Source organism: Strigops habroptila, chromosome 2 (genome assembly GCF_004027225.2).
Source record: "Strigops habroptila isolate Jane chromosome 2, bStrHab1.2.pri, whole genome shotgun sequence".
NCBI lineage: Eukaryota > Metazoa > Chordata > Aves > Psittaciformes > Psittacidae > Strigops > Strigops habroptila.
In genome coordinates, this window is record NC_044278.2 from 8967765 (window position 1) to 8991404 (window position 23640).

Here is a 23640-nt window from a genome sequence, read left to right on the forward strand (position 1 = left end):
TGTAGGCTCCTTTAGGTACTCGAAGGCTGCTATAACATCACCCCTGAGCCTTTTCCAGGCTGAACCACCCCAACAACAGCCTGGGAGACTGGCTGCCCCACAGAGCCCAGCAGCTGAGGTCCAGATCTCTCCCCTTATCCTGAGTCTTCATCCTGGATCAGGCTTGATCACACAGGGAAACATCTCTTCCCCCAGTCTTAATGTACCCCTTTCCCATGCACAGTTTCTCTGGGCAGGACACTGGGAAAAGGCAGAGCCTAAAAATGACCTTTAGTTTGCATTTCTTAGGCTGGAGTGAAACCAAAAAGCAAAAAGTTGGGGTTTTTTTTTTTGTCTTCAGTGTTGGTAATGAGATAACAGAGAGGCAGTTTCAGAGTAATTCTCTGGGACTTCATCCAAAGTTTAATTACTACAGGACATGATCACAGGCCACAGGAAAGAAGAAATGATACACTGAACTCTGGTCTGTAACTGGGCTTGCTAGGAACCCCTGACAAATCATTCACAGCAAAGATATTCAAGACGAAAAGAGCAGAAAGCAAGAATCAAAAGAACAAATGAAACATGTACTGCCCACCTTCACCTTTCGCTTTAGGAACTCATTGATCCCAATGTTTCTCATTTGTTCTGTTTCTTAAGTACCTAATAGACAACAGGAACATCCTTGGAATTAAAGCTATAGAGAAACACAGGGAAGGCTTCATTTGCCCAGAAACCTGGCAGTCTCCAAAAGCTTCTTTCTTTGAGAAAGGTAACAAAGCCTTTCTGAAAACAATTCAAATAAAGCACAAAGTGTCATGGACAGACACAACAAATATATCTTTTCAAGGCCCAAGGTGGAAGGGAGATTGCTTGATTAAAAAGCTACACTTCCACATTGGGAAAGACTAGTGTGTTCTGCAGAGTAATGAAGCCTCTCTCCAGATGTGTATCACCCCAAGGAATTAAGAGCCACTATGTGTGGGTTTCTCACAGCACCGTCCCTCTCATACTTTCAATAGCAACTCACGCCTGCAGACCAGAGGGCAGGGAAGGAGAGAATGCTCTCTTATTGCCATGGATTTTGGTAGAAGTGGTTCAGTTAGTCTCCAGGTAATGCCTGGCACCCATTTGAGCCCTCTTACTATCTGTGATTTCTGCACAACACATGGTTTAAAAAATTACTTTCAACTTACCATCGGTTTGAAAATTTACTCCCAATTGACAATCACTTGGTGAATGATTTAAGGAAAAAAACCCCAAAACTTTCCATTTGAGAGTCAGCTTGCACCAGCTCCTTGTGCGACTGGTAATCTGGATCACAGGGTGCTGGGTCTTGACACAATCTGAGAGCAAGAGACCAGAAAAGCTAAATAGAAAGTTTCCTTGCTTGCTCCCAGGAATACCCATGCCGTGAACAGCCATCTCCCAGTTACACAACTCAACCTGCCTGTATGAAGAATTAGGAGCAAGCAGATGAGGAAAGCCACCAAACCCCACTCAACTTATTGGAGCTGATAAGGTTTGTGATCTCAGCATATGTTTCATCGGCTTTTAGCACCTTTTCTCCATGAGGAAGTGGGGAGGGAGGGAGAATGCCACACCACCAAATGTTGTCATCATTGTGTTTGATCAGCTTCCCCTCTTACTTCCAATCTACCTGCTCTGTGCCCAAGCCCTGAGAAACACCACCATCTATCTTGCATCTGAGTGAAGACTTCTGAGCAAAAGCCTGCTACATTACAGTAAGTCAGGGGCCTGATTTCAGGTAGTGGATCATTTCCATGTGAATCGGACCAACCCTGTCATGTTTTTGAGGTCACAAAAGAAGAGACCCCCAAGCCCTTACAGGCTCCAGGTTTAGTCTTTGGCAGGACCAAACTTCTTCGGCACCTTTAGGTGCTGGGACTAAGCCTCAGCCTCCTAAGAAAGCACCTCACCACTTCAAAGAGGAGGTGGCTGTTTCCGACGTGCCTTAATACAAATGTAGGTGTCCAGCTTCAGGCACCCAAGTGTGATGTATTTGGCCTAATTGAACTGGCAGGAGTCCCACTGTCTGCCTTTGCAAAAGGCTGGGACAGTCTCCACAAAACACACATCACATCCAGCCAAGAGACCGTTTTGTTCTCAACTTCCACTCTGCTGAATAAAAACAAAAGCAGGGAAGAGCAGTAATGCCCAAAGAGCATCTTTCTACCGCTGCCAGGGGAAGCGGCATCCCTGCTTCGCTCAGTGGCTCCTCTTCCTCAGATGCTGCAGCATTGGGGGAGAGACTAGAAGTGCAGTAACATGGCATATGTGAGCTCTCCCACCACTTTTGGCAGTCTTTGCTGCCAGAGACCCCAGGTACAATTCCTCCACCTGGGTAACAAGCACATGCTGCCCAGCACGTTGGGAAATCCAGTACCTATCCCTTTCATTCACATCTACATTTGCAATCATCAGCTTGAAGCTATTTGCTTTACACTAGAGTCATCTCTCTGCTTTTCCTTCCCATTTTCTTCCTGAAGAAGCCGACTCTGCCCATACTGTGAGCAATGATGGTGAAATACTTGTACTGCAGAAGTCCCACAACATGTTTTGCTGGATAATCCCTGCACCACAACTCTTCTCCTGTTAAACTGGACAGCAGCAAACCTCAAGCACGTAGTGAATGACAACCACACCAGTGAGTTTTCAGCACAGAAGTGACAGGAGAAAGGGAAAGGATGAAAGGGGCAGTCTACTTGGCAGAGATTTAAACACCCTAGAATTTAAATTCATTGCTGTTTACTGTTACTAATATAACAATTATTATAAATTACCTTTTCATTACATTCATTCATCTGCTTTTTAACACTTATTGTGCGAACATCAGCCTTCACCAAGGTAGTTTATACACAAACTGTCAAACCACTCAGGTATCAACACAGCTCAGATATTCAGCCAGACTCTGCTAGAAAAGCAACAGCACCACTGGCGCTGCTGAAATATAGCTATGTACTAAATCAAACTAATAAATATCACATACTTGGGTTTGTGTTCCTGTTTCCTTCAACCTCCAGGATAGACAGAAACTGAGCATATATTTAGCCCTGTGTTTTACTGACTTTACACTGAACGTGTGACTGCAGCTTTTATTTGTGGTATACCTTCAAGGCCCAGCCAGCAGGTTGACTTGCTGGGTCCCCATGGAGTTTTTCAGGGAGCTCAGTGGTGTAGCATCCCACGGTTCCTCTGGGATGGGGTGCTGCTCTGCTTGCCCAGCCAGTCCCAGACCCATCCTGCCCTTCTCCTCCAAGCCTCATCAGGCCACAGGGTCTCTCACAAAGCACAGCCCCACTCCCAGGCTCAATCCCTCTGTGCGACCCACAGGAGAGGCCAATAGAGCTCGACAGCCTGAAGCAGAGAAGGTTTGGGGGACATCCCATCAATATGAGTCGCCCCACTGAATCCTCATCTCCACCCAGTCCCATTTGTTTCTGCTTCCTCCCTTCTCCCCACCACCCCTTGGCGTATTCCCCCTCTCACCATGCTTCTTTGTCCCCAGGCACCCCCTGCCTTGGTCACCTCCCTGACCAGGTTCCCTTTCTCCTTAAGCAGGGCCACTTGCTCCTCCATCACCTCCAAGTGTAATAAAGGAGGTCCCCTGAGCAGGTAAGGGAGATACAGCCCTGCATCCTGCTCCTACTTCCAAAGACCAGCCCCAGATCAGCTCATGCAGGGGAGGTCATGGTGTGCATGCTGGGGGGGAGCATAAGGCAGTCTCATCACTCACAGAGGGTGAAAAGTCAGGGCCTTTTTCCTCACTAACTTCTGGTGTGCCCCTGCTGAGCACATGAATGACCAGATTTGATCTTAGGGCTTTTTCCCTAGCCAAATTCAGGTAGATTTTCTCGAATGTGGCAGAAAGCACACCCGTGTCACACAGACCATCTTCCTGCTGTGTTTCAAGGTCTGGCTGCACAACACTGTGCAAAGAATTCAAAAGAAAGCAGTTTCCTCTTCAAACAATAGGAACCCATTTTCCCCCCAATCTTATTCTCAGAAATAGGACAGAGGTGGCTAAAATTTTCCATACAAAGTCAGTTTAAGCTAGAATCCAGGAATGTTTCAGCCTATCTTTTTAAAACCCAGCAAGATAAGTGTCTGTAAGCAAAGACAGGATAACAACAATGCCCATCACTGTTACTCAGGGGACAACAATTGTAATCAGGAGGAGTGTTAACTCCATTTACCAAAAGTGAAACCAAGGCAAGAAAAAGTGAAAAGTATCACTGAAAATACCAGCTATTAACACAAGCAGCACAACCAGCCTCCCTATGACCTAAACCCACTGTTATCATCCCCAGGCTGCAGATTCACCATGCTGTTGGTGCAGAAATAGAGGTGCCTCCCATCAGGGTTACCATAGGTCCTGCTAGCCAAGTAGCCCTGGCTCTGCACAGCATGAATGAGAAGCTGCTGCAAGAGATGGATTGAACATGGAGTGGCTCAAAGCCTGAGCGAGGCATCTCTGCCAAGCAGGCAGCACACGGAGCCAGTGTGGGTATATGCCTGCACCCCTGAGCTGCTGCTGGTCAGGAAGTCTCCAGTGCACAGCACAGAGACACTTGAGTGACCCTGCATGGTGCCAGCCAGGTTTGATACAGCCGCTCGTGAATCAGAGTGAATACACCGTGCCAAAGCCTCTCCTGCAAAGCCAATTAGGTGTCTTTCCTCTGTGATCCCTTATATGTAGTGTCTGGGAGAGCTTATCCTGAGTCCTAAGCAAACACGTGGAAGGCAGATCAGGTCTGGCACTGCATGCAAGCTGTAAAGCCCTCACCTGACCTAGGCTCTAGGGAACACAGTGCAAGCATGAGCATGGTGCCAGCAGGGCTTGTTATTAGTGGGAGGACACCCACGATGCCAACCACACTACTGTTTCCAGGGGGAGCTTCCAGATACATTTGCTTATCTACCCAGTATCTATAGCATCTGGGTGCTTCATGATCCAGACGATGCTACTCTGCATGACCTCAGTGTAACAAGAGGAGCACTCTCTGAAAAGACCAGGGGTAACAATTCCCTGTGCAGCATCCCTCAGGAAACCACCAGCTTCATCCAGCTGCCCCAAGGTAGGATTTCCTACAGCTCTGTCACCCTGCCAGCTGCTGGCTGAGCCTGTTCTTAGACACCTTCTTCCACTGTGGGAACTCCACAACCTCCCCAGACAGTCTCCTCCAACCATTGTCGACCTCTCCTGCATGTAGGAGACCTCCAAGGAAGATGCAGCTTCTATAGAAGCCAATGGTATGTATGGCATTCTGGTGTCTGGGATTAAGGTTGCAACTGTTTGGGTTTCTGCAGGAGAGCATGAGCACACAAGCCCTGGGAGCTTTAATAAACCATGTGCTATACTTACATGGAGAGCAGCCCATAAGATAAACAATCTCTTCACAGCACCCCTGAAGTCTTATGAGTAGTGTATTTGTATATTTACACTGATGGTAACATAGATGCATCCATGGAACCCCACACATCGTTGTGTGTAATGACATGGGAAAAACATTGTAGTTCTGCTTGGCTGGGCCCCAAGTCAGGGCTGCTTTGCTGCAAACCTTTATCCTTGTTATACATCTTCGGTCATATTAATACAGCACCAACATAAGGTTTCTCCCTGCCAGTGTCCTCAGATACAAGCCCCTGTCTGTCATTTCCTTCCTAGAGGAGGGGATAGCAAGGCCCACGGTGCCAGTAACAGGGCAGGGGTGAGACACATGGCTTCATGCTCACTCCATGCTCCTCTACTGCATTCTCCAGGCAGCATTTCCTCCTGCCTCCTTCTCCCAGGGCTGGTCAGAGAATAAAAGCCTGAGAAAAGCTATAAAAGTTTAGTTCCAGGACAAGAAAAAGCAGAGGAAAAGTAATCTGGAAGGTGAATCTGTGGGTTTTTTTCCTGTGGGGAAAAAATTCCCCTACCCAAGTCCTCATTACAGCAAAAGGAGTCCAAAAAAAAAAAATAAAAATAAAAAAACCACACAAAACACTGCCTTGCTGCTGCTTTATTGGTGTCAACCACTACAGGACAAAAAGGACAAAAGTGTTCGGGCACAGCCAGCCCAGTACCAGCAGTTATCCCTTTGATCTCTCTGCAGACTGCATAAGAACACAAACGGGGGCACAATAAAAGCCCCACACCTTTCTATCATACACCTATCAGTGTGCTTGGGCAATGAGAGCCAAATAACTGCAAACTCCTCCAGTGACTTGAAGTACAGCTGCCCCATCTATTTGCCAAACCATCTGCGGGAGAAGGCGAGGACATGCAGTTTGTACCCATTTTCTGTGGTGCTTCTTTATATCTGCATAACCACAGACAGGGTTTGAAATAAAAGTCTGCTCATGCATGCACACATACATATTCCCCTGCCCCACTGAGAGGACAGCTTCCATCCCTATTAGTCCCCAAACTTCCAATGGGAAAAAGCATGTGTAGGCAGGATGAAGGGAACAGTCATGAGCAGAAGCTGTGATCTGACTCTGTCAGCAGATGACTTCTATTTGCACTCGTTAGCACTGCCCTAGCATGAGCTAACACCACCCCCTCGGGTGATTTAAATTTATATTAAAAAAAAAAAATAGAGGAGAAGGGAAAAAAAAAGCCCACATTTCTATATTTAGGAGGTCAGGATAATCAGGGTGGAAGAGCCCATCTGTTTGACGTTCACTCCAGCTGCTGTGGATGCAGAAATTTGTCTATTTTCTTTCATTTTGCCTGTTTCAACTTGTCCTGGCTGACTGCGACAGGCACATAGAGAGAACCTGATGTATGGCCATGGTCATTTAGGTCTCAAACTGCGCACTGTCCCATAGGAGTCATTGCAGAATCAGTTGGCACAACCAAGATCTTTCCCAAGGGGGCATAAACCAGTTAATTATTTTAATTACTATGTGATTCCTGCTATAAACCAATCTACATTTATAACACTGAAGAGAGCGTGACACAGAAAGGCAGAAGATAAGACACATCTTACACCTCTATAAAAGTCAGTTTTAGGAAGGTAGCCTCCCCTCTGCCATGTCCTCAATTTTGGGATATTTCCCCATATAAAGGTGTATTCTGTGGGATAACTCCTCTTCAGTGGCACTAGCCACTGGATGGAGACATAGCCACGCTTCTTTTCAAGCTAACCTGTTCTGCCATTTTCATCCCAAGGCTCTATGAAAGTAAGCCCATGCTAAATTCAGAAGTGGCTCTTTGATCTCCCACCTTCCTGAGCTGACCAGGCTCTGGTCCCAAAATAACAAGGATGCAATTGTCTCAAGCAGCCTCTTGATGCTGTTCCTGTCATAGATCCGAGTGCCCACAGCCCTTGCAAGGTATAGCATCACTGCCCCTGTAAACCTAACGCGGTGCTGCTTATTTTGCTGCCAAAGGCATCCCTGTAGTGTGTAAGGACACGTGGCACACCATTAGGCCCATTTGCTGTTTATCTTATTTGGTATAGGTGATTGCTTTTTAATTTCACAGTGTTCATCACTGGGGTTATTAAAAGTGCTGGGGATGAGCATAAGCCTGGATAAAATTTTATGCTATTAATGTTCTGAAAGCCCTATAAAGAAGCGAGGAAAGTACCAGTGAAAAATTCAGAATTCCAGCTTTTCCTTGCAGGGGCTTCTCCAGCCCTGGAGCTGGAATCACAGAACAGAACATGAGCAGCACTAATGATAAATAGGAATATAGATGGGGAATGCATCAGTCCATGTACTTCCCAGTCCTTCCTGAAGCACACACTGCTAGTCCAGCTCCAGCACTCCTTTCTTCTGCCTGATCAATGTTCCCCTACCTTGCCAACCACACAGAACTGCCCCATTGATTTCCATTCCATTTAAGATGCTAAAGTAACTCAGGCCTGTTCCTCACAGACCCAGAGAAAGCACTCCTTTCTGTGAGGGTCCCTTTGGTCAAGCATTATCTAGTATTTATGAATTAGCTTTTTTTCTTAGAGAGAGGATAAGCCAATAAAAGCACATGGAAAATATTCTGAAATCTAAGAAACCATTAAAGATGAAAACAGAAATAAAATGGTAAAATTAATGGCTGAGAGTTTTTTCCATTCATGATGTTTCCCTCAGTTTTTAAGGAGAAAAAACCACACATGTGGGAAACTTCAGATGAAGTGTCTTGTATTTGATGGAATCAGACATACTGCAAGCTAGTGCAATATATACAACATTGTCTCCTCCACCCCATTTGAAAGATGTACTACCCCATAATTGCAGATGAGGAAACAAAAGTCTTTCATATGTTCACTTTCGTGGAAGATAGATTTGTTTTGTTCTATATTTTGGGCCCTAATTCAGCAAACCACTTCAGCATATGCTCAAGTTCATCATTTGCCACTCTACCACTTATGCATCTACTCAAGAATATGCCTGAAGTCAAGCATATGCACAGCTCGCTGCTGACTGTGGTCCTTACATCCTTCTGCTTGTTTCTGCAAGTATTCTTAATGACGTGAATGTACAAGGAAGTAACACATTTCAAGCAATTTTAGCACATGCTGGCAAAAGGGAAATGTTAACTTGCCTATCCACATAAATACTCTGAATGACTAATAAATTAATAGCTGATTCTTGGTACCTTTCAGACACAGCATATTTCTAGCAATTACTTTAAGCTGTCAGGAGAGTGAAATACGATGGTGCGAACTTTTGCTCTGTATTAGTGCCGAGCAACCAAACCTGGAGCTGAAATACTGCTCCCCACTAAAGGGGACAGAACAGCCCTGCTCCTAGGCATGCAGTATGTCAAATATTATTTGCAGAAGCTATTCAGTAAGTAATTTCAAATAAGCAAAATGCAAAGAAACCACAGGATGTTCACAAACTATTTGCAAATAGAAATGGAAGAGGAATTCATTAAATTATTTGCTATAAATTATTCACCTCCCTTTAATCTTACTACCACTTAGACTATAAAATTCATGCCATAAAAGATACAGGATACATAACAAGGCATCATTAACTTATGCATTTCCCAGTGCTGCTTTATTTTGACTGTCCAGTTATATTACTGCATTAAGACAGCTGTTTGTCTTTAATGGACTTGGAGTGTAATACATTTTCGTTTTAAGCGCTGAGCTAAGGAGACCTGGTCTGACTTTAGCCTGTGATTTGATTTTGAGCTCCAAGGCTGCATAACTCTTCAAATCTGAGAGAAGAATCCAAGCTGTTCCCTGAGCAAAACCAAAACAAATGGAAATTAGCCAAAACTGTTGGGTAATTTCATTAGATTTCCACAATTTGGGTCCATTTCACATAAATTTACATTGATGAGCACACTTTTGTTTTTATATCCATCAAGCCACATAGTCAACACTTTCACAAATATGAGAGATGTAGGAGGCGTGCATCAGGGAGACAAGGAGTAAGGGGGAGCTAGGAGCAAATCACAGTCAGGGGATGGCAGTGGGACTCACTGGCTCTGCACTGGATGATGAGGGTCAGCAGCATCCCCATCTGAGTTGCTTTTCCCCCTCTTGCAGCTGCAAAATAAGCTGCTAACTGTGCCCTGGCTATATGGGCTATATAGACAGAGGAAGAAATCCCAGAAAGAAACTTAAAATACAGTATATAATTCCTTTTAGCCATGAAAACAAAATCCCAGAAAGGGTTCTCACTCACAGCCAAGGATGAAGGCAGCTTTTTCATTCTGTTGACTTGTTTTAAGAAACAGCCATACTCCACCACTTGTTTGGTCTCAGTCATTTTATAATATTTTTTTACACCATATTTGTTTTCTTTTAGTTAAAACTATGATGATTGTCACTGAATTTCTCCGTGGAAAACTGATGCAAACTGTGGTTATTTGGAAGAAGAGAGTGAAAAAAGGGTTCTTGCAGTTGTCAAAGTAATCTCTCAATTGTCTCCAGAGCAAATGCTCTCTCTGCTGGTGCAAAGATTGCAATTAAAGGCTACACCTCATCATCCATAGACATCTTTACTCTTTGGAAGTGAAAGGAAAAGTTGGTTTTGCAGAGCTTCATCATCCTGACTGACTCATAGCAGGCTTAGCCCTTCGCGCAGTGGACATCAGGTACATTTATCAAGCCACAGCACAGTCATTACGTAAAGTGTTATTACACACTAGTATTTCCACTGCATTTATCAGTGCTTTAAAAGACCCTCACACAGGGCCAGAGGAGGCAAGTTGGCATCAGAGACCTCTTGAAGACTCTGGTCCCAGCTCCTGACCTACAGACCTTGAAAGCCAAATAAGCTTTATTGCAGCAGTTGCTATATCAAACACTGGGAGAATAGCTATGGCACTGCTGACAGGACTGCTTCCTCCCCTTGCTTATTTCTAACATAAATCCACCTCAGCTAGGCTGTTTAAAGGAACCCAAGGGAATTGAGTGCTCAATTCCCATAAGTACCTTATCAAGTCCCAATCGTAACAGACAACACTATTTTTTCCCTTTTCCAGAGTGAAGACACAGCATGGGTAGAGAATGGATGAGGAGGAAGGGCTGCATTTGACAGATGGAGACTACAGTTCCCTTGGGCAATGAAGCCAATTCTTCATAATCAACGAGAACCAGATCTACTCCTTTCTAGAGCAGTGCCCATGTAGACCATCCGTGGCAAGACTCACACAGAAACACAAACTGAAAGCAAACCTTTCATGCAGCAGACTGTCCTGTGCCTCTCAAGCCAAGCCTAAGCACTAAGCTATCCCCAACTGATCTCGCAGCAGAACCCAGTGGTCAAGGCTTCCTCCAAAACATCCTCAAGCCACAGATGGTCAAAGATTGACTTTTTCAAGCTGAAACAGGGGATGTTCAGGTTAGATATAAGGAAGAAGTTCTTTACTGTGGGAATGGTAAGACACTGGAACAGGCTGCCCTAGGAAGTTGTGAATGCTTCATCCCTGACAGTGTTCAAGGCCAGGTTTGATGAGGCTTTGAGCAGCCTGGTCTAGTGGAAGGTGTCCCTGCCCATGTCAGGGGGTTGGAACTGGATGATCTTAAGTTCCTTTCCAACCCAAACCATTCTGTGATACTATGATTGCCACAAGCTCCACAGACTGCACACGCAGTAGCAGCAACAGAACAGGCAGCAAGCCGGAGGCAAGAAGGACAGACATCCCACACAGAGTCCCCTTCCCCAGGGCCACCATCTGGGGATCCCATACATGACTTTCGTTGTGGAGGTGGCCGAGGCAAGGACGAGAGAAGAACTGCATTGAATTTAGTCACTGCAGATTTTCTTTAAAGACTCAAAATCAGTATCTATCCAGGAAACACTGCCATGAAGACTCTGGAAGGAAAAGTATTCAAGCAGGTTAAACTGACTCAACTGCCATGGAGAAGGCATGGACTGGCAGTCAGGAGATGCAGGCTCCAACCCCACTTTGGCCATAAGAATCCTGCCTCAGTTTTCCCCATCAGCTGCATGATGATGTAAATTACATGGCTTTTACCTAAGTCAGTGGAAAGGAAGCATTAAAAACACAGGTGGGTGGTGCAGAGCATAGATACAAAAGGTTCTGAGAAATATGTGGGCATCTTTCTTCATGCTCCTTATCTTCTACAAAGTGGTTATTCAAAGCAAAAATAATATACCCTTCCTACAAAGGCAGCACACAGACACATATATTTAGATCACTGTGCAAACAATTACCAACTGTCTCTGAGGCAGAAGAATTGTATTCTGTGCTACAAGAGGGGGAGAAAAAGACATCCGAAGTCACCCTGGAGCAAGGAAAAGATCCAGATCTCTGGGACAGGTTCAGTCGTGGTATAAGCACTGATGGAAGGTCAGGAGTAAACGGCAAAGCTTTCATGAGCCTGACGTGGAGGTGCATCAGGTACTAGATCTATATAGGACAAGCACTCATCTTCCTGCATGTCAAACAAGTAATTTCAAACTCCTAAATAAACAGGAGGACACTGCAGCAGAAGCAGCCCTCAGGAAGGACGAGCCAAAACACCTTTTCAGTCATTTTATTCTGCAGCTTTTTTGGCTTCCTCAGCTATCCTCCCCTTGCTTGGCTGAGGGCATCACCAGTTCCTTTTCCTCACCCACTTGTCACTAGGGGCACTCACTTGTCCCCAACAACCCTTATTATGTGTTTTCTACCCCTTCTACTTGCTCAGAGCATGGAAATGGCAGCAGAGAGACAGTGGCAGCAGGTGGGAAGGGAGCACGCATCTCCTAATCCTTAGTGTTCGCAGCCAAAACAAAGGAAGAAGTAAAGAAAGAGAAGGAGCTCCCTCCACACCGCCCGGTATCTCCCTTCCATGCATAGCATTGCTGCTGCTGAATTGCAGCCTCAGAAAGAGGTAAGAAAGAGGCCCAAAAGGCAGCTAGGAAACCCACCATCCATTGGCTTCCCCTCCACACGAGGCGAGCAGGCTCCTTCTGCTGCAGTGACTTGGCAAGCACACTTCGGTCTGACTCAGCACCTCGCCGGCACCTCCTGTCAATTATTCCTACAAACTGCTGATGCCGGAAGGGCTATTTGCAATTAGGATGCAACACAAGCTGGTGGCTGTAGGATGCTTCAACTCCCCCCCATCCTTTCACCTGAAGCGATCCCTTCCACTTCAGACCTCTGGCTCAGGGCTGAAGCAATGAGGAAGGTTGAGGGAGGTAAGGGGTAGTGAAAAAAGGGCTGGAGAATGGGGACTAGGGTGGGTTGGGGGAAGCCTGTCTGTGTTATACCTATTCTGTGGATAAACAGAAAACTGCTGTCAATGTGGCAGCCAAAATGCAGTCTTACAAAAACAAAAAAGCAGCCACTGGGAATAGGGACAAGAGCAGCAAGAAGAGATGAGACTATGCAGAAAAAAAGACACTGAAGAACTAACACAGAGCATTCCCCAAAGAACAAGCAAAACACAGCCTTGCTGCAACTCCGTGCAGCTGAGAAACACAAGCCTGTGCTCTGTGTCCGAGGCATTTTCAGTGCAGAGGCGCTGATTGCGGATGAGTCCCATAATAGGGGCCCAGGGCACACCAGCTGTTTCAGGGGCAAAAGGAAAGGCTGTCCTTGACAAGCCAAGGACATGGTGATTCTGCAGACAGACTGAGGCTATTCTGTTCCTCTGCCAAGTAGCCAAGGTCCTGTCAACCTCTCTGAGCCGCTAGCTGCCAATACACAGGCAGAAAGTCAAGCAGGCTTGTCAGCTTAGGAGCTCTGCAACTAAAACAGACATTCCAACATGAAAACCCCATCAGACAGCAAAGTTCAAACATGCTCAGCTATGGAAGTAGCCCCAGAGTCCACACAAGCCCTGCAGCCCCCTACAGAAGCTTCTCTCACAGGGCTTCACTAAAACAACAGGGTCTGCCACCCACCCCTCTCTCCTTCCCCAAGGGTCACAGGAGATTCAGGCACCCCCATCTCAGGCAATGAGAGGCAGCAGAGCAAGCAATGCATAGGGACACAGAGCATTCCCTGCAGGAGCACCCAGAGACCTTTTAACTGAGAAGCATGGCTATTTTCTGAGATATCACTTCAAAACCAAACATCTCAGAGTGTGGCTGATGCTGATGGAAGCACAGGTTAGAGCCAGAGGTGTGAAGCTGGAGCAGAAGGCTCCAAGGAGCACTTCAGGTTTGAAGCTGAAGCCTGCAGCAAGCTATTGCCTACAGCATGCAATAACTGCTTTATACAGTATAGGAAAGGGATGAAATAGCTATGTTAATGGTTAAAGCATCCAACATGTCTTGCAGTCTGTGGGCCCACAACTGCAGGATTCATCACAGACCAAACCCAATGTGGGCAAAGGGGCAGAGACAAACTGCAAGATGAATAATGCACAGATCCCATGTAGATAGCCAAGGCTGAAGGGGGAGAAAAGTTAGCTAGAAACCAAATCTCACTACAGCAACCTGGATTTACCAATGGCCTCCTGATCAGGAAGGGAACATCTACTGCACAGTGTGCAATGAGAGCAAAGGAACAACAAAGTCAAAGAAAACAGCAAAAACCAGTGGCTTCAGCAACATGGGCAGGAATTAGCGAAGTGTCACAGCAGGTTACAGCTCTGCAGCATCTTAAAGAGCGTAGGTAGGGCTTGGAACAGCAAGTCCCAGGGCACTCAGAAGCTAAAACACTGCAACTGATGCAAGGAGCAATCTGAGTCACAAAGTAACGGTGAACTCACAAAGTACATAATCAAACCTAACATCCCTGTGAGAAAAATAGCACCCAAACTCTGCATCACACCTCTTAAACATTAGAAAAGACAATTACAATCAAAAACTGGTCAAAACACCTCAGCTCCAAAAGTAAGGGGATTAAAGTTGTTATGGTCTGCATGGTGGTGTGTTGAAGTGGTCTTGGCATTGTCACTGAAAAGGTACTCGGTGGCCCTGAATGAAAAAAAACTGCTGAGAAGCAAGAAAGCACATTCTATGGACCGACAAAAGGAGCAAGAAATCATTCAATCTAAGCATTTGCTTCATAAGATGGTAGCTAAGAGGGCCGAGAACAAAATTGAAGGCCAAATTGCAGAAGTCAAAAAAACAAGCAATCATTTCAGTATATTCAAAGGACACATCCCGAAGTGCTGAACAGTAGGGGAATGACATTTCTTAAGTGGCTGTGCTGCCAACAAAGACATGCAAGCTTTTGCTAAGTCAGGGAGTTCTTCAAGTTAGCAATGCTTTCCCTGAGAGAGGGCACAAGCTAACCTGGGGATCAGGTTAAGCCAGTCAAACTCCTTAAGCCCCTAAAAGTACACAACAGGAGACAAACCCGCTTGGTCTCTGCTCAGAGGAACTTGTGGCCTTTCAATCCACTCAAATTTTGGGAAGAAAAGGGCAGGATTAAGTGATTCATTTTCAGTCATTTAGCAGATGCACTTCAGTAAGCGCATCTGCTAAACCATTCTGAGTAGGATGCCAGTTAAGTGCCAGCCCCATCCCTGCTCGTCTGGAGTGGGGATCCCCCTTTCCCTATTGCTTCCCCGCAAAATGGGGTTCATGCCACTTGGATTCAGGCTGAGCCCAGAGCTGCTGCCCCACAGCTCAGTGCCCAGGCTCAGAGGCATGGGAGCCCCTCTCCCCCTGCCCTCACTCTGGCCCCAATTACAAGAGATTATCCCCAGGTTTCATACCAGCTCTGGGGTGGTTTAATCTATTCCTTAATATCTGGCAGAGAGACAGGGGGCTGAAAAAGTGATTTGGGCTGGCTGAGACAAAAGAAGATTGAGGGAGACTTCCAAGGGATCTGACAAAACTCGGCAAGCGGGCAGCATAATGCCAGATGAAATTCAACATTGCCAAATGGGCAGTAATAAGAACTTGAGAGAATAATCTGAACTACTCATATACCATGGGGCTTTAATTCAGATGTAATCACTTGAGGAAAATATCTTGGTATCACTGTAAACGGCTCAACGAAAACATCTGTTCAACATGCAACAGTGGTCAAAAAAGCAAGCAAGCTGTTAGGATGTCTAAAGGAGGAGGCTGGAAAGGATGCTGGAAGTGTTCAAATGCCACTGAGAACACTCAGGGCACCCTCAGCTGGAATCACTGTGGTTACCTCTGGGCAGCACACTTGAAGATAGAGAAAGCACAGAAAAATTTCATCCCTCACCAGCCAACAACACTTACTGGTCAAGCACAATTAAAATTGGGACAATTTAAGCCGGAGAGGAGCTAGTTGGAAAGAAGTTATCAAATGGGCATGAAGTGAAACAGGAGCTTCTATGGTTTTTTGTTTGGTTGGTTTAGGCTTGTGGGGTTTGGTGATTTTTTGGGGGGAGGGGGCGGGGGTTGGATTTTGTGGAGGTTTTTTGTTATTGTTGGTTTGGAGTTTTTAAGAGAAAGACAAAAGGTTGTTCGATACAGCTGAAGAGCACAAAATGTGACCAGACATAAGGAAACTATTACAATTTTCTTTTCCTTTTCTGTTTTTACTTTTTCTGCTTATTCTAAACACAGCCCATAATTAACAGTGAGAAATGATCAGTCCATGTGTTTGTAAAGTCAAGAGCTTAGCAGAAATCGGAGGTCTGTGCGCTTATACGGATAATGGGAACACCCACCAATAAGGCAGGTAGAATGAAGGAAAAGAAAAAAAGCATAGCAGCACTACACCCTCACGCTTCCAGGCACTAGCCAACTTCTAATTAACAAGGATTAGGAAGTAATCTCCCCACTGGACATGCAGAGAGGGTGTACCGACCCACCTGCTCCTGACAGACACCATTAATATGCCAGGCATGGGAAGAGCTGAGCCTGGGATAGCTCACCCATAGCCCATGCCATTTGGGAGGCTGAGTTCTGGGTGCCCAGAGGGACTGCGTACACACCATTAACTAAAGAGGGGGCTCTGAAACCCCACAACTTTTCCCAGAAAGGGAATTTTTGCACCAGTTGCTTTGCAGGTGGAGGGAGCTTCCCTGAGGAAAGGAGAAGGGATGAACGTTTTGTTCACTCTGTGTTGGTGGCAGCAATACCTATGACTCAGTTCATTTTATGGCAAGGAAGTGGAGTGTGGACACCCCTGAAATTAAGACAAAATTGACTTGAGTAGGCTTTGAAGCGCAGAGCAATACCTACACCAACCTCCTCCTAGGGCAACCTGTAGCACTGCATAGCACTAGGCTCCTCTTTGCTAAACATTTGGTACCAATTGCTCACTGTGGGGTGTCAGCACCCCTCACTGAAGCATCCAGCATTGGCCAGCCGTCTGACCTGGCCTAGCACTGCTCAGACAGGCCACTGCAGGGATGCACCACACATTGCAAACAGTGTGTCCTTCCCCCCACAAATGACATTCCTGGCTTCAGTATCAAGTAAAACCAAGCCCAGGTGTAACAAAGCAGGTTCAACATCAGCTTTCTCCTGCTGATGCTTGTGAAACCCAACCTAGCTCATGTTCTCATAGCTGGGTTGACTTATGAGGAGAAAAAAAACACAGCACAAGTTTTTATCCTTAAGTATGCAATCTGATTAATACCAAAATTACACTAGAAATTAACATCGTGCAGATATGCAAATGCACCAGTACCACTGTGCTGCCAGGAGGAGCTCTGCACATGTACCGGTAATAGGAGGCTGAGCTCTATCTACTAGTCCTGTTCCGACTTCTCCAGCAACTGCTCCAGAAGGGGAAGCAAAGATTAACAAAGAGGTTGTATTTATTAAACTTGTCTCAGTTTGTACACCATATTCTACTTCCTTTGGTGCAAACAGCATTCTACTGCACAATGAATAAGGAAAGGACACAGAAAATACCACATGTGTACCTGGTGTTTGCATATGTGTGTCAAGATGGCAAAAATAATGGACAGAGACTGTGCACAGATACCACAAGTTGCTGCAAGCTGGTTTTTATCAGCGTTTTTGAATGCCCCATAGAAATAAAAAAATAGCAACCACTAAGACTTTTACTGTAGATACTTCCAATAACCCAAACCTTGTCAAACATGGGATGTTTTGTAAAATCATAACTGTGTTTCAAAAGAAAAACAAGGCAAAATTGTCAGAAATACAGAAACATCCAACTTAATCATCTTCGGGTTGAAAAAGTTTTGACTTCTCACATTGTCCTGGTTTTGGCTGGGATAGAGTTAATTTTCTTCCTAGTAGCTGGTGCAGTGCTGTGTTTTGGCTTCAGCCTGAGAACAATGCTGATAAAACACCAATGTTTTAGTTGTTGCTAAGTAGCACTTACCCTGAGCAAGGACTTTTCAGTCTCTCATGCTCTTGTGCACCTCCTCACTGGCAAAAGCTGTGAGGAAGCAGAGCCAGGACAGCTGACCCAAACTAGCCAAAGGGATATTCCATACCACAGCATGTCATGCCTAGTATATAAACCAGGGGGAGGTAGCTGGAAGGCTCTGCTCACTGCTCAGAGACAGGCTGGGTATCAGTCAGCAGGTGGTGAGCAGTTGTATTGTACATCACTGTTGTTTGGGGTGGGAGGAAGTGGTGTTTTATCTCTTTTTGTTATCTGCCTTTTAATTATTCTTAGTATTGTATTATACTTTAATAATTAAACTTTTCTTATCTCAACCCACAGCTTCTACCTTTTTCCCAGTTCTCCTCCCTATCCCACTGGTGAGGGCAATGACTAAGCAGCTGCATTGTACTTAGTTGCCAACTGGGGTTAAACGACAACACCCCAAAGTACCTTTTTGTTTAGGGTATTTTCTTGTATTGTAATAATATTAATAATAATATTGGTTGTCCTAAGACGGAATTTCTCTCAAAAAATTTCCTGTCAAAACCAAAGCATCCAACTTCTGTTTCCATTCAGAATGAAGCCAAATCCCTCAGCCTTAATGAAACAGAGCATTTGTCCTCACCCCAGCTCAAGCAATAAAAGCAGAAGCCATAACGGACACAAGTGACCTCCAAAACCGAAGAGATGTAAACATTTAAGGGGAAAAAAATAACCCAAAACCACAACAGTTCACTGTGCATACTTAATAATATAGTGCTTTCTCCCTGGTGCATAAAACATGAAGCATTTGAGAGAGAAAAGTGGGTGGCATATGACTAGGAGCCCTGTAACTGTGACTTCCCTAAAGAAGAGGCTGGGCAGATGTCCCACCTGACAGCAAATCATTTCACCTCTGTACACTTCAGTTTCCCATGCTAGAAATCAAACTGACTGCCCTCACAAAGTGAATTTGGAGACTCTCAACTAGTTAATGCGTGCAAATGACTGTGCAAACACAAGGTAGTATTAACCAGGGGACTGTCTTTGTTACACTACTGTCTGTTAAACAACCAGGAGCTAAATTTCTCTCTGAACATGTACAAAGGGGAAGGCAGCATTAAGGCTCCACAAGGAGAAAACTACAAAGAACATGGTTTTCAGTGCATGCACTTCTCCTTGAAATAAACTGTGTTAAAAGCACTTTACTTAAAAAGCGCAATGATAGTAGCATCCAGCTAAATATAGATGACTCACCACAATTTAGTAGTGAACATCCCTAAAGAGTACCATTACAGTATTGCTTAACCTGCTGCATAAATTCAAGCATTCTCCTGTGGTTAGAGTTTGGACTAAGACACTCAAGACTACTACCAGCATCTGCCGACCTTCAGTAGGTCACAAAGCCTCAATTTCTCCATCTCTGGTATCGGTATAATAATAAAAACACGTCTCCCCACTGGAGGCAGGAAAATGATTTCTAAGTTTCTTAATGAGTTGTTTACACCATATTTTGTATGTCCATATTACTACTGAGCAGCTAAATATAGCTGTTCTTGAGGCACTTTGACATCCCTTGGAGAAGGGTATCTTACAAAAGAAAACTGGGGTTTAAGCAATACTGAAGAAACAGAGAGAAAGAATCCATTTCCAAACTAAGGGAAGGATGCCCGCTTCAGAGACGCAAGTAGTAGTTACTGCATCTGTGCCTACTGCTGGGGACCAAGGTCAGGCCGTAAGCAAAACGATTTATCTACACGTCACAAACCCACACAGCTTGACACAAATGGCAATCTGTTCCAAGGAAAGGAAAAAGAAAACAAAACAAGGAAAGCATAAGTATGGAAGAGCAAGGGACTGCCAGAGTCCTCCCTTGCTAGGGTTGAGGACCTGGTGCAGGGCTGGGAAGGATACCTGAGCTAGCACAAGGGTACTGCAAGGCCAAAACTGCTCAGTTTCAGCTGTGATAACCCCTGACTGGCAGGAGGGTGACTTCAGGTGAGGACTAGGAAAGCAGCATGAAATCTGCAGCCCTGCTGTTGCATTGATGCACTACCACCAGGCACACACACAGCCCCTACCCTCACCTTGCTGCAGCGACTGTAGCACACCAACATCTCACCTGGTGTGATACTACATCACAGGATCCAAACACCATGCAGTTAAAGTTGGTTCTGCAGTTTAGCTGTACCCAATGTGTGATTTCTAACACATCTAACAATTTGCAGCATGCTATTTCTGGCCACAGAGCAGGATTGATTTGCAATTGCAGGTTTGGTTTCAAAGCTCTAAACAGAATTCCCCCCTATCTTTCCTTAAACTTCTCTAGGGAGCCTGAAAAATATTATTTCCTCAAAAGTTATTACATTCGTAATGCTTTAGAGGGAAAACATAGATGCTGCCCCTGTCCCAGAAGCATTAAATGTGGGTATTATAGGCCCAGAGAAAGCAGACAGTTAAAGAGAATCACTGCTATTCTGCAACTTGCAAAGCAAAGTAAGAAAATGGGACTATAATGTTTGATTGACATCTCACTACAAAGCCTGACTGTATTTTGTCATAGGCAGGAAGTGTGAGAATGATGAAACGAGCTCCAGGAACCATTTTCCCCCACCACTTCTCATTTGTTCCACATTAAGTATTTCTTCTGATTATACACTCTTATAATTTCTAATCCTTTAACTTTTCAACCTTTCACCTTTCATTTAGGTGTCACTTCGCATATGATCCCATCGTTTTTCTTCTCTATCCTCTATACCAATCTAAAGCCTCAAAAAAGGGAATAAAATCACTCTTCCTAGCCAGACTTGGCAACCCAGAGCAGAAATACACTTACTGGTCTTTTGCAAGTGGTGTTTAGAAAAAGCTCTCCCAATTTTATTTCAGCTTTCACTAGTTCCTTATACTTTATCAGGGTTTTCTTTTCTAATTCAAGAACCACCAATAAGACAGCCATACCACATAACACAGAAGTAATTGTGTACCACAGCTATTTTCACCTACCACCATCTTCTAAAAGCTTTTCCTAAGGCAAAAAGGAAAATAAAGCCCCAAACTTGAGACACAAGTGGTTCATTCAGGTAATTTTAAAGCCCTCAAGGGCAAGGAAAAGCATTACACTAGTGCAGATAAATATTTCATGGAAAGTGTGTTTCAGTGCCTAGTTCTCTCCATTGTCATTGTCCCCACATGCCCTCAACCAAACCCAGGAATTAAACATGGAATCAATCTTTTTGCCTAAAGAGATAATTAAATGCCCCTTTAATTTTAATCTGAAATCTAATTACTGTTATATGTTGTTGCAGAGGTATCACACCAACACGTCATCACAGTTACACCTTTGCAACATCTGCAGACAAATTGTGGCGTTGAGAACCTGAAAGTCATTGAACTCACTTTCCTAACTGGGAAAAGTACAAAAAAGTGAACAAATAAGATTAAGTGTGGAACAGCTGAGATTATTTCTTTCCATTAAATGCTAATAAACTATTTGTTTCCATAATTCATCTCTTTGAAGCCAGCAGGTGCAGTTTCCAGTTAATGGATGCGACTCGCACTCCCAAATGTGCTCTGAGGACAGAACTCAGAGTGCTTTTAGGGCTGAGATGTGTGTAAGTTCTTTTCCATCACAAGACTTGTTTCTCAGTGAGTCTCAGGCAGAGGGAAACTGCCTGCTGCACCTCACAGGGCAGTAAGAGCCATCTACCCCAAGCAGCATCTCCATCCAGATGCAGACTATGAGGAAGTTTCATCCAGGCCTTGCTGAGATATCTCTGGTATTCTAGTGGGAGAGCCTGTCATTTCTTACCATCCTCCTGCTTGATCAGGGATCAGTTGCAGCAGATTTCCCAGTTTCCCAGCAGAACAGTGCACCTCCACAAAACTACTTAGTGGACCTCTGCATGAATGAGTAGACCTTAAGAAAGCTACCTTGTAGACCTCAGTAAAACATAGCTGAGCAGGCCTGCTCCAAAGTTTGGCATGACTTGAATGAAAGCATTGCCACCTGATCAACAGATGAGTCTGAACATTCCGCACTTTGTAATTCCTGCTGTTGCCCTTATCACAGCACCTCCTATTGCTCTCCAACAATGCACTAAGTGATGTTAGTAGCATCTGCCACATGCCGTTTGCTCCCTCACCACAAAGAGGACCAGGGCACACACCTTATTTCGGAAGGGCTGCTGGACATGGGAGGTGATGGAGTGGTTTGTGTCTCTCCACATGCTATGGGGCAGTCACTTCAGTTAGAGCCTGGGAGGAGGAGAAGGAGGTAGAGGAGGACACGGAGGGCTCCATGCATCTCTACACAAAGTTCCCTGCTGCCTCAGGGCCTGAAGGATAGACCCAGACTTTTCCACCTAGGTGAGCTTATCATAGGGGGTAGGCCCAGACAACGTGAAGCCCAGCTTAAAGCAACTTTCACAGCGCCGCAAGAATAAATAGAATACTAGTATAAGAAGGATGGTGCAGTGGAAAGAGCAGCAAAAGGAGGCACCGAGCGGAGCAGCGCTCCTTCCTCAAGCTTGCCTGCAAAAGCACTCACCCACCGCCGCATTTCCGAGCATCACCGGTGGGACCGCAACCAAAACTTGGTTCGCTCCCAAACCGGCTCAGCGGACGGGGCATCGCCGTCCGCGGGTACCGCGCCGCATCTCCCCCCGAGCAGCACTCACCTCGCAGGGCCAGGAGCGCGGCCAAGGCTACCGGCACCCACCTCCCTCCGCCGCCGGGGCGCCGCCGCGTCATGCCGGGCCGGGCGAGGGGCGCCGAGCGGGCGGCCGAGCCCTGCCTCTCCCCGCAGCCGCAGGTGCCGGTGGTGGTGCCGATGGTGCCACCGCCGCCGTCCCGGGACCGCCCGCTCCGCCGTGCCCCGAGCCCCGGTCGCCCGCCCGGGGAGGGCGGCAGGAGCGGCGGCCGGCCCGAGAGCGCAGCCTGGCGGCCCCGAGCTGCCCCAGCAACCCGCTGGGCTGCGGCTGTCACCCCCCGTCCCGGTACACGGCGGCACATCCGCTACACTCCTGCTCTGTGGCGCGGGCCACCCACAGATTGGGATGTGTCCATCGCCGCCAACCCGATACCGCTGCATCCGCAGGGATGCTACACGGGCCAGCTTCTCCGGAGCATCTTCTCTCCAGGGCCTGCCTATAGCTGCATGGAAGGAGAGAGCAGCAGCACACAGCAAATTTGGGATGCATGGGACCAGGCATTGCTGCAGCACACACAGTGTAAACATTGCTGGCTCAGCATATGAGCCACCTTAACTGCTATTCCAGTATCTGAAGGAGATCTACAAGGATGCTGGAGAGAGGCTCTTCATCAGGGACTGTAGTGATAGGACAAGGGGTGATGGGTTCAAACTGAAACAGGGGAAGTTCAGGTTAGATATAAGGAAGAAGTTCTTTACTGTGAGGGTGGTGAGGCACAGGAACAGGCTGCCAAACGAAGTTGTGGATGCCCCATCCCTGGCAGTGTTCAAGGCCGGGTTCGACAGGGCTTGGAGCAACCTGCTCTAGTGGAAGGTGTCCCTGCCCATGGCAGGGGGTTGGAACTGGATGAGCTTAAGGTCCCTTCCAACCCAACCATTCTAGGATTCTATTCAAGGGAGCGAGAGGTTCAAGTGTTCAGCACACCCAAAAAATCAGACCAAGACCTCTCTGAAGGGAGTAAAGCAGCTCTTGGAGTTGGGGCCCCACAATACCATTTAACAGAACAATCACCAACAAGTTGTCATTAGCTTAACTAATTGCAGTCCTTAAGGCTACACAAAAATCAATCAAAACTCAAGTGCACGTAGGGGGTGGGAAGGGAGGAAAGGAGCTCATTAGAAGCTTAAGGTTACCCAGGGAAAGGATCAAAGCAAAAAGCTTATATTGACTGACTTCTTGCACATGGCCTGTCCAAGTCTGACCATGTTAGCTTTACTCCCCTAAAAAAAGCTTCCCCTGCCACTGAAGCACAGCCATGCAGCCTTCACCCCCTGCAATGCTTCTCCCTACCTCCTTCCC

At 46.0% G+C, this 23640-nt stretch overlaps 1 protein-coding gene across 2 annotated transcripts in view; it reads right to left on the bottom strand.

The window, feature by feature from the left end:
* The window catches only part of IGSF11 (immunoglobulin superfamily member 11), a 105184-nt gene extending 82348 nt beyond the window's left edge, over positions 1-22836 (bottom strand). Inside the window, exon 1 of one of the 2 annotated variants that reach the window (XM_030471915.1) lies at positions 22309-22836. In XM_030471915.1, the coding sequence (XP_030327775.1) occupies positions 22309-22642 (334 nt within the window). In that variant the 5' untranslated portion in view covers positions 22643-22836. The remainder of the gene's footprint in view (positions 1-22308) is intronic. The other variant, XM_030471916.1, reaches the window with a different exon arrangement.
* Positions 22837-23640: the final 804 nt, after the last annotated feature.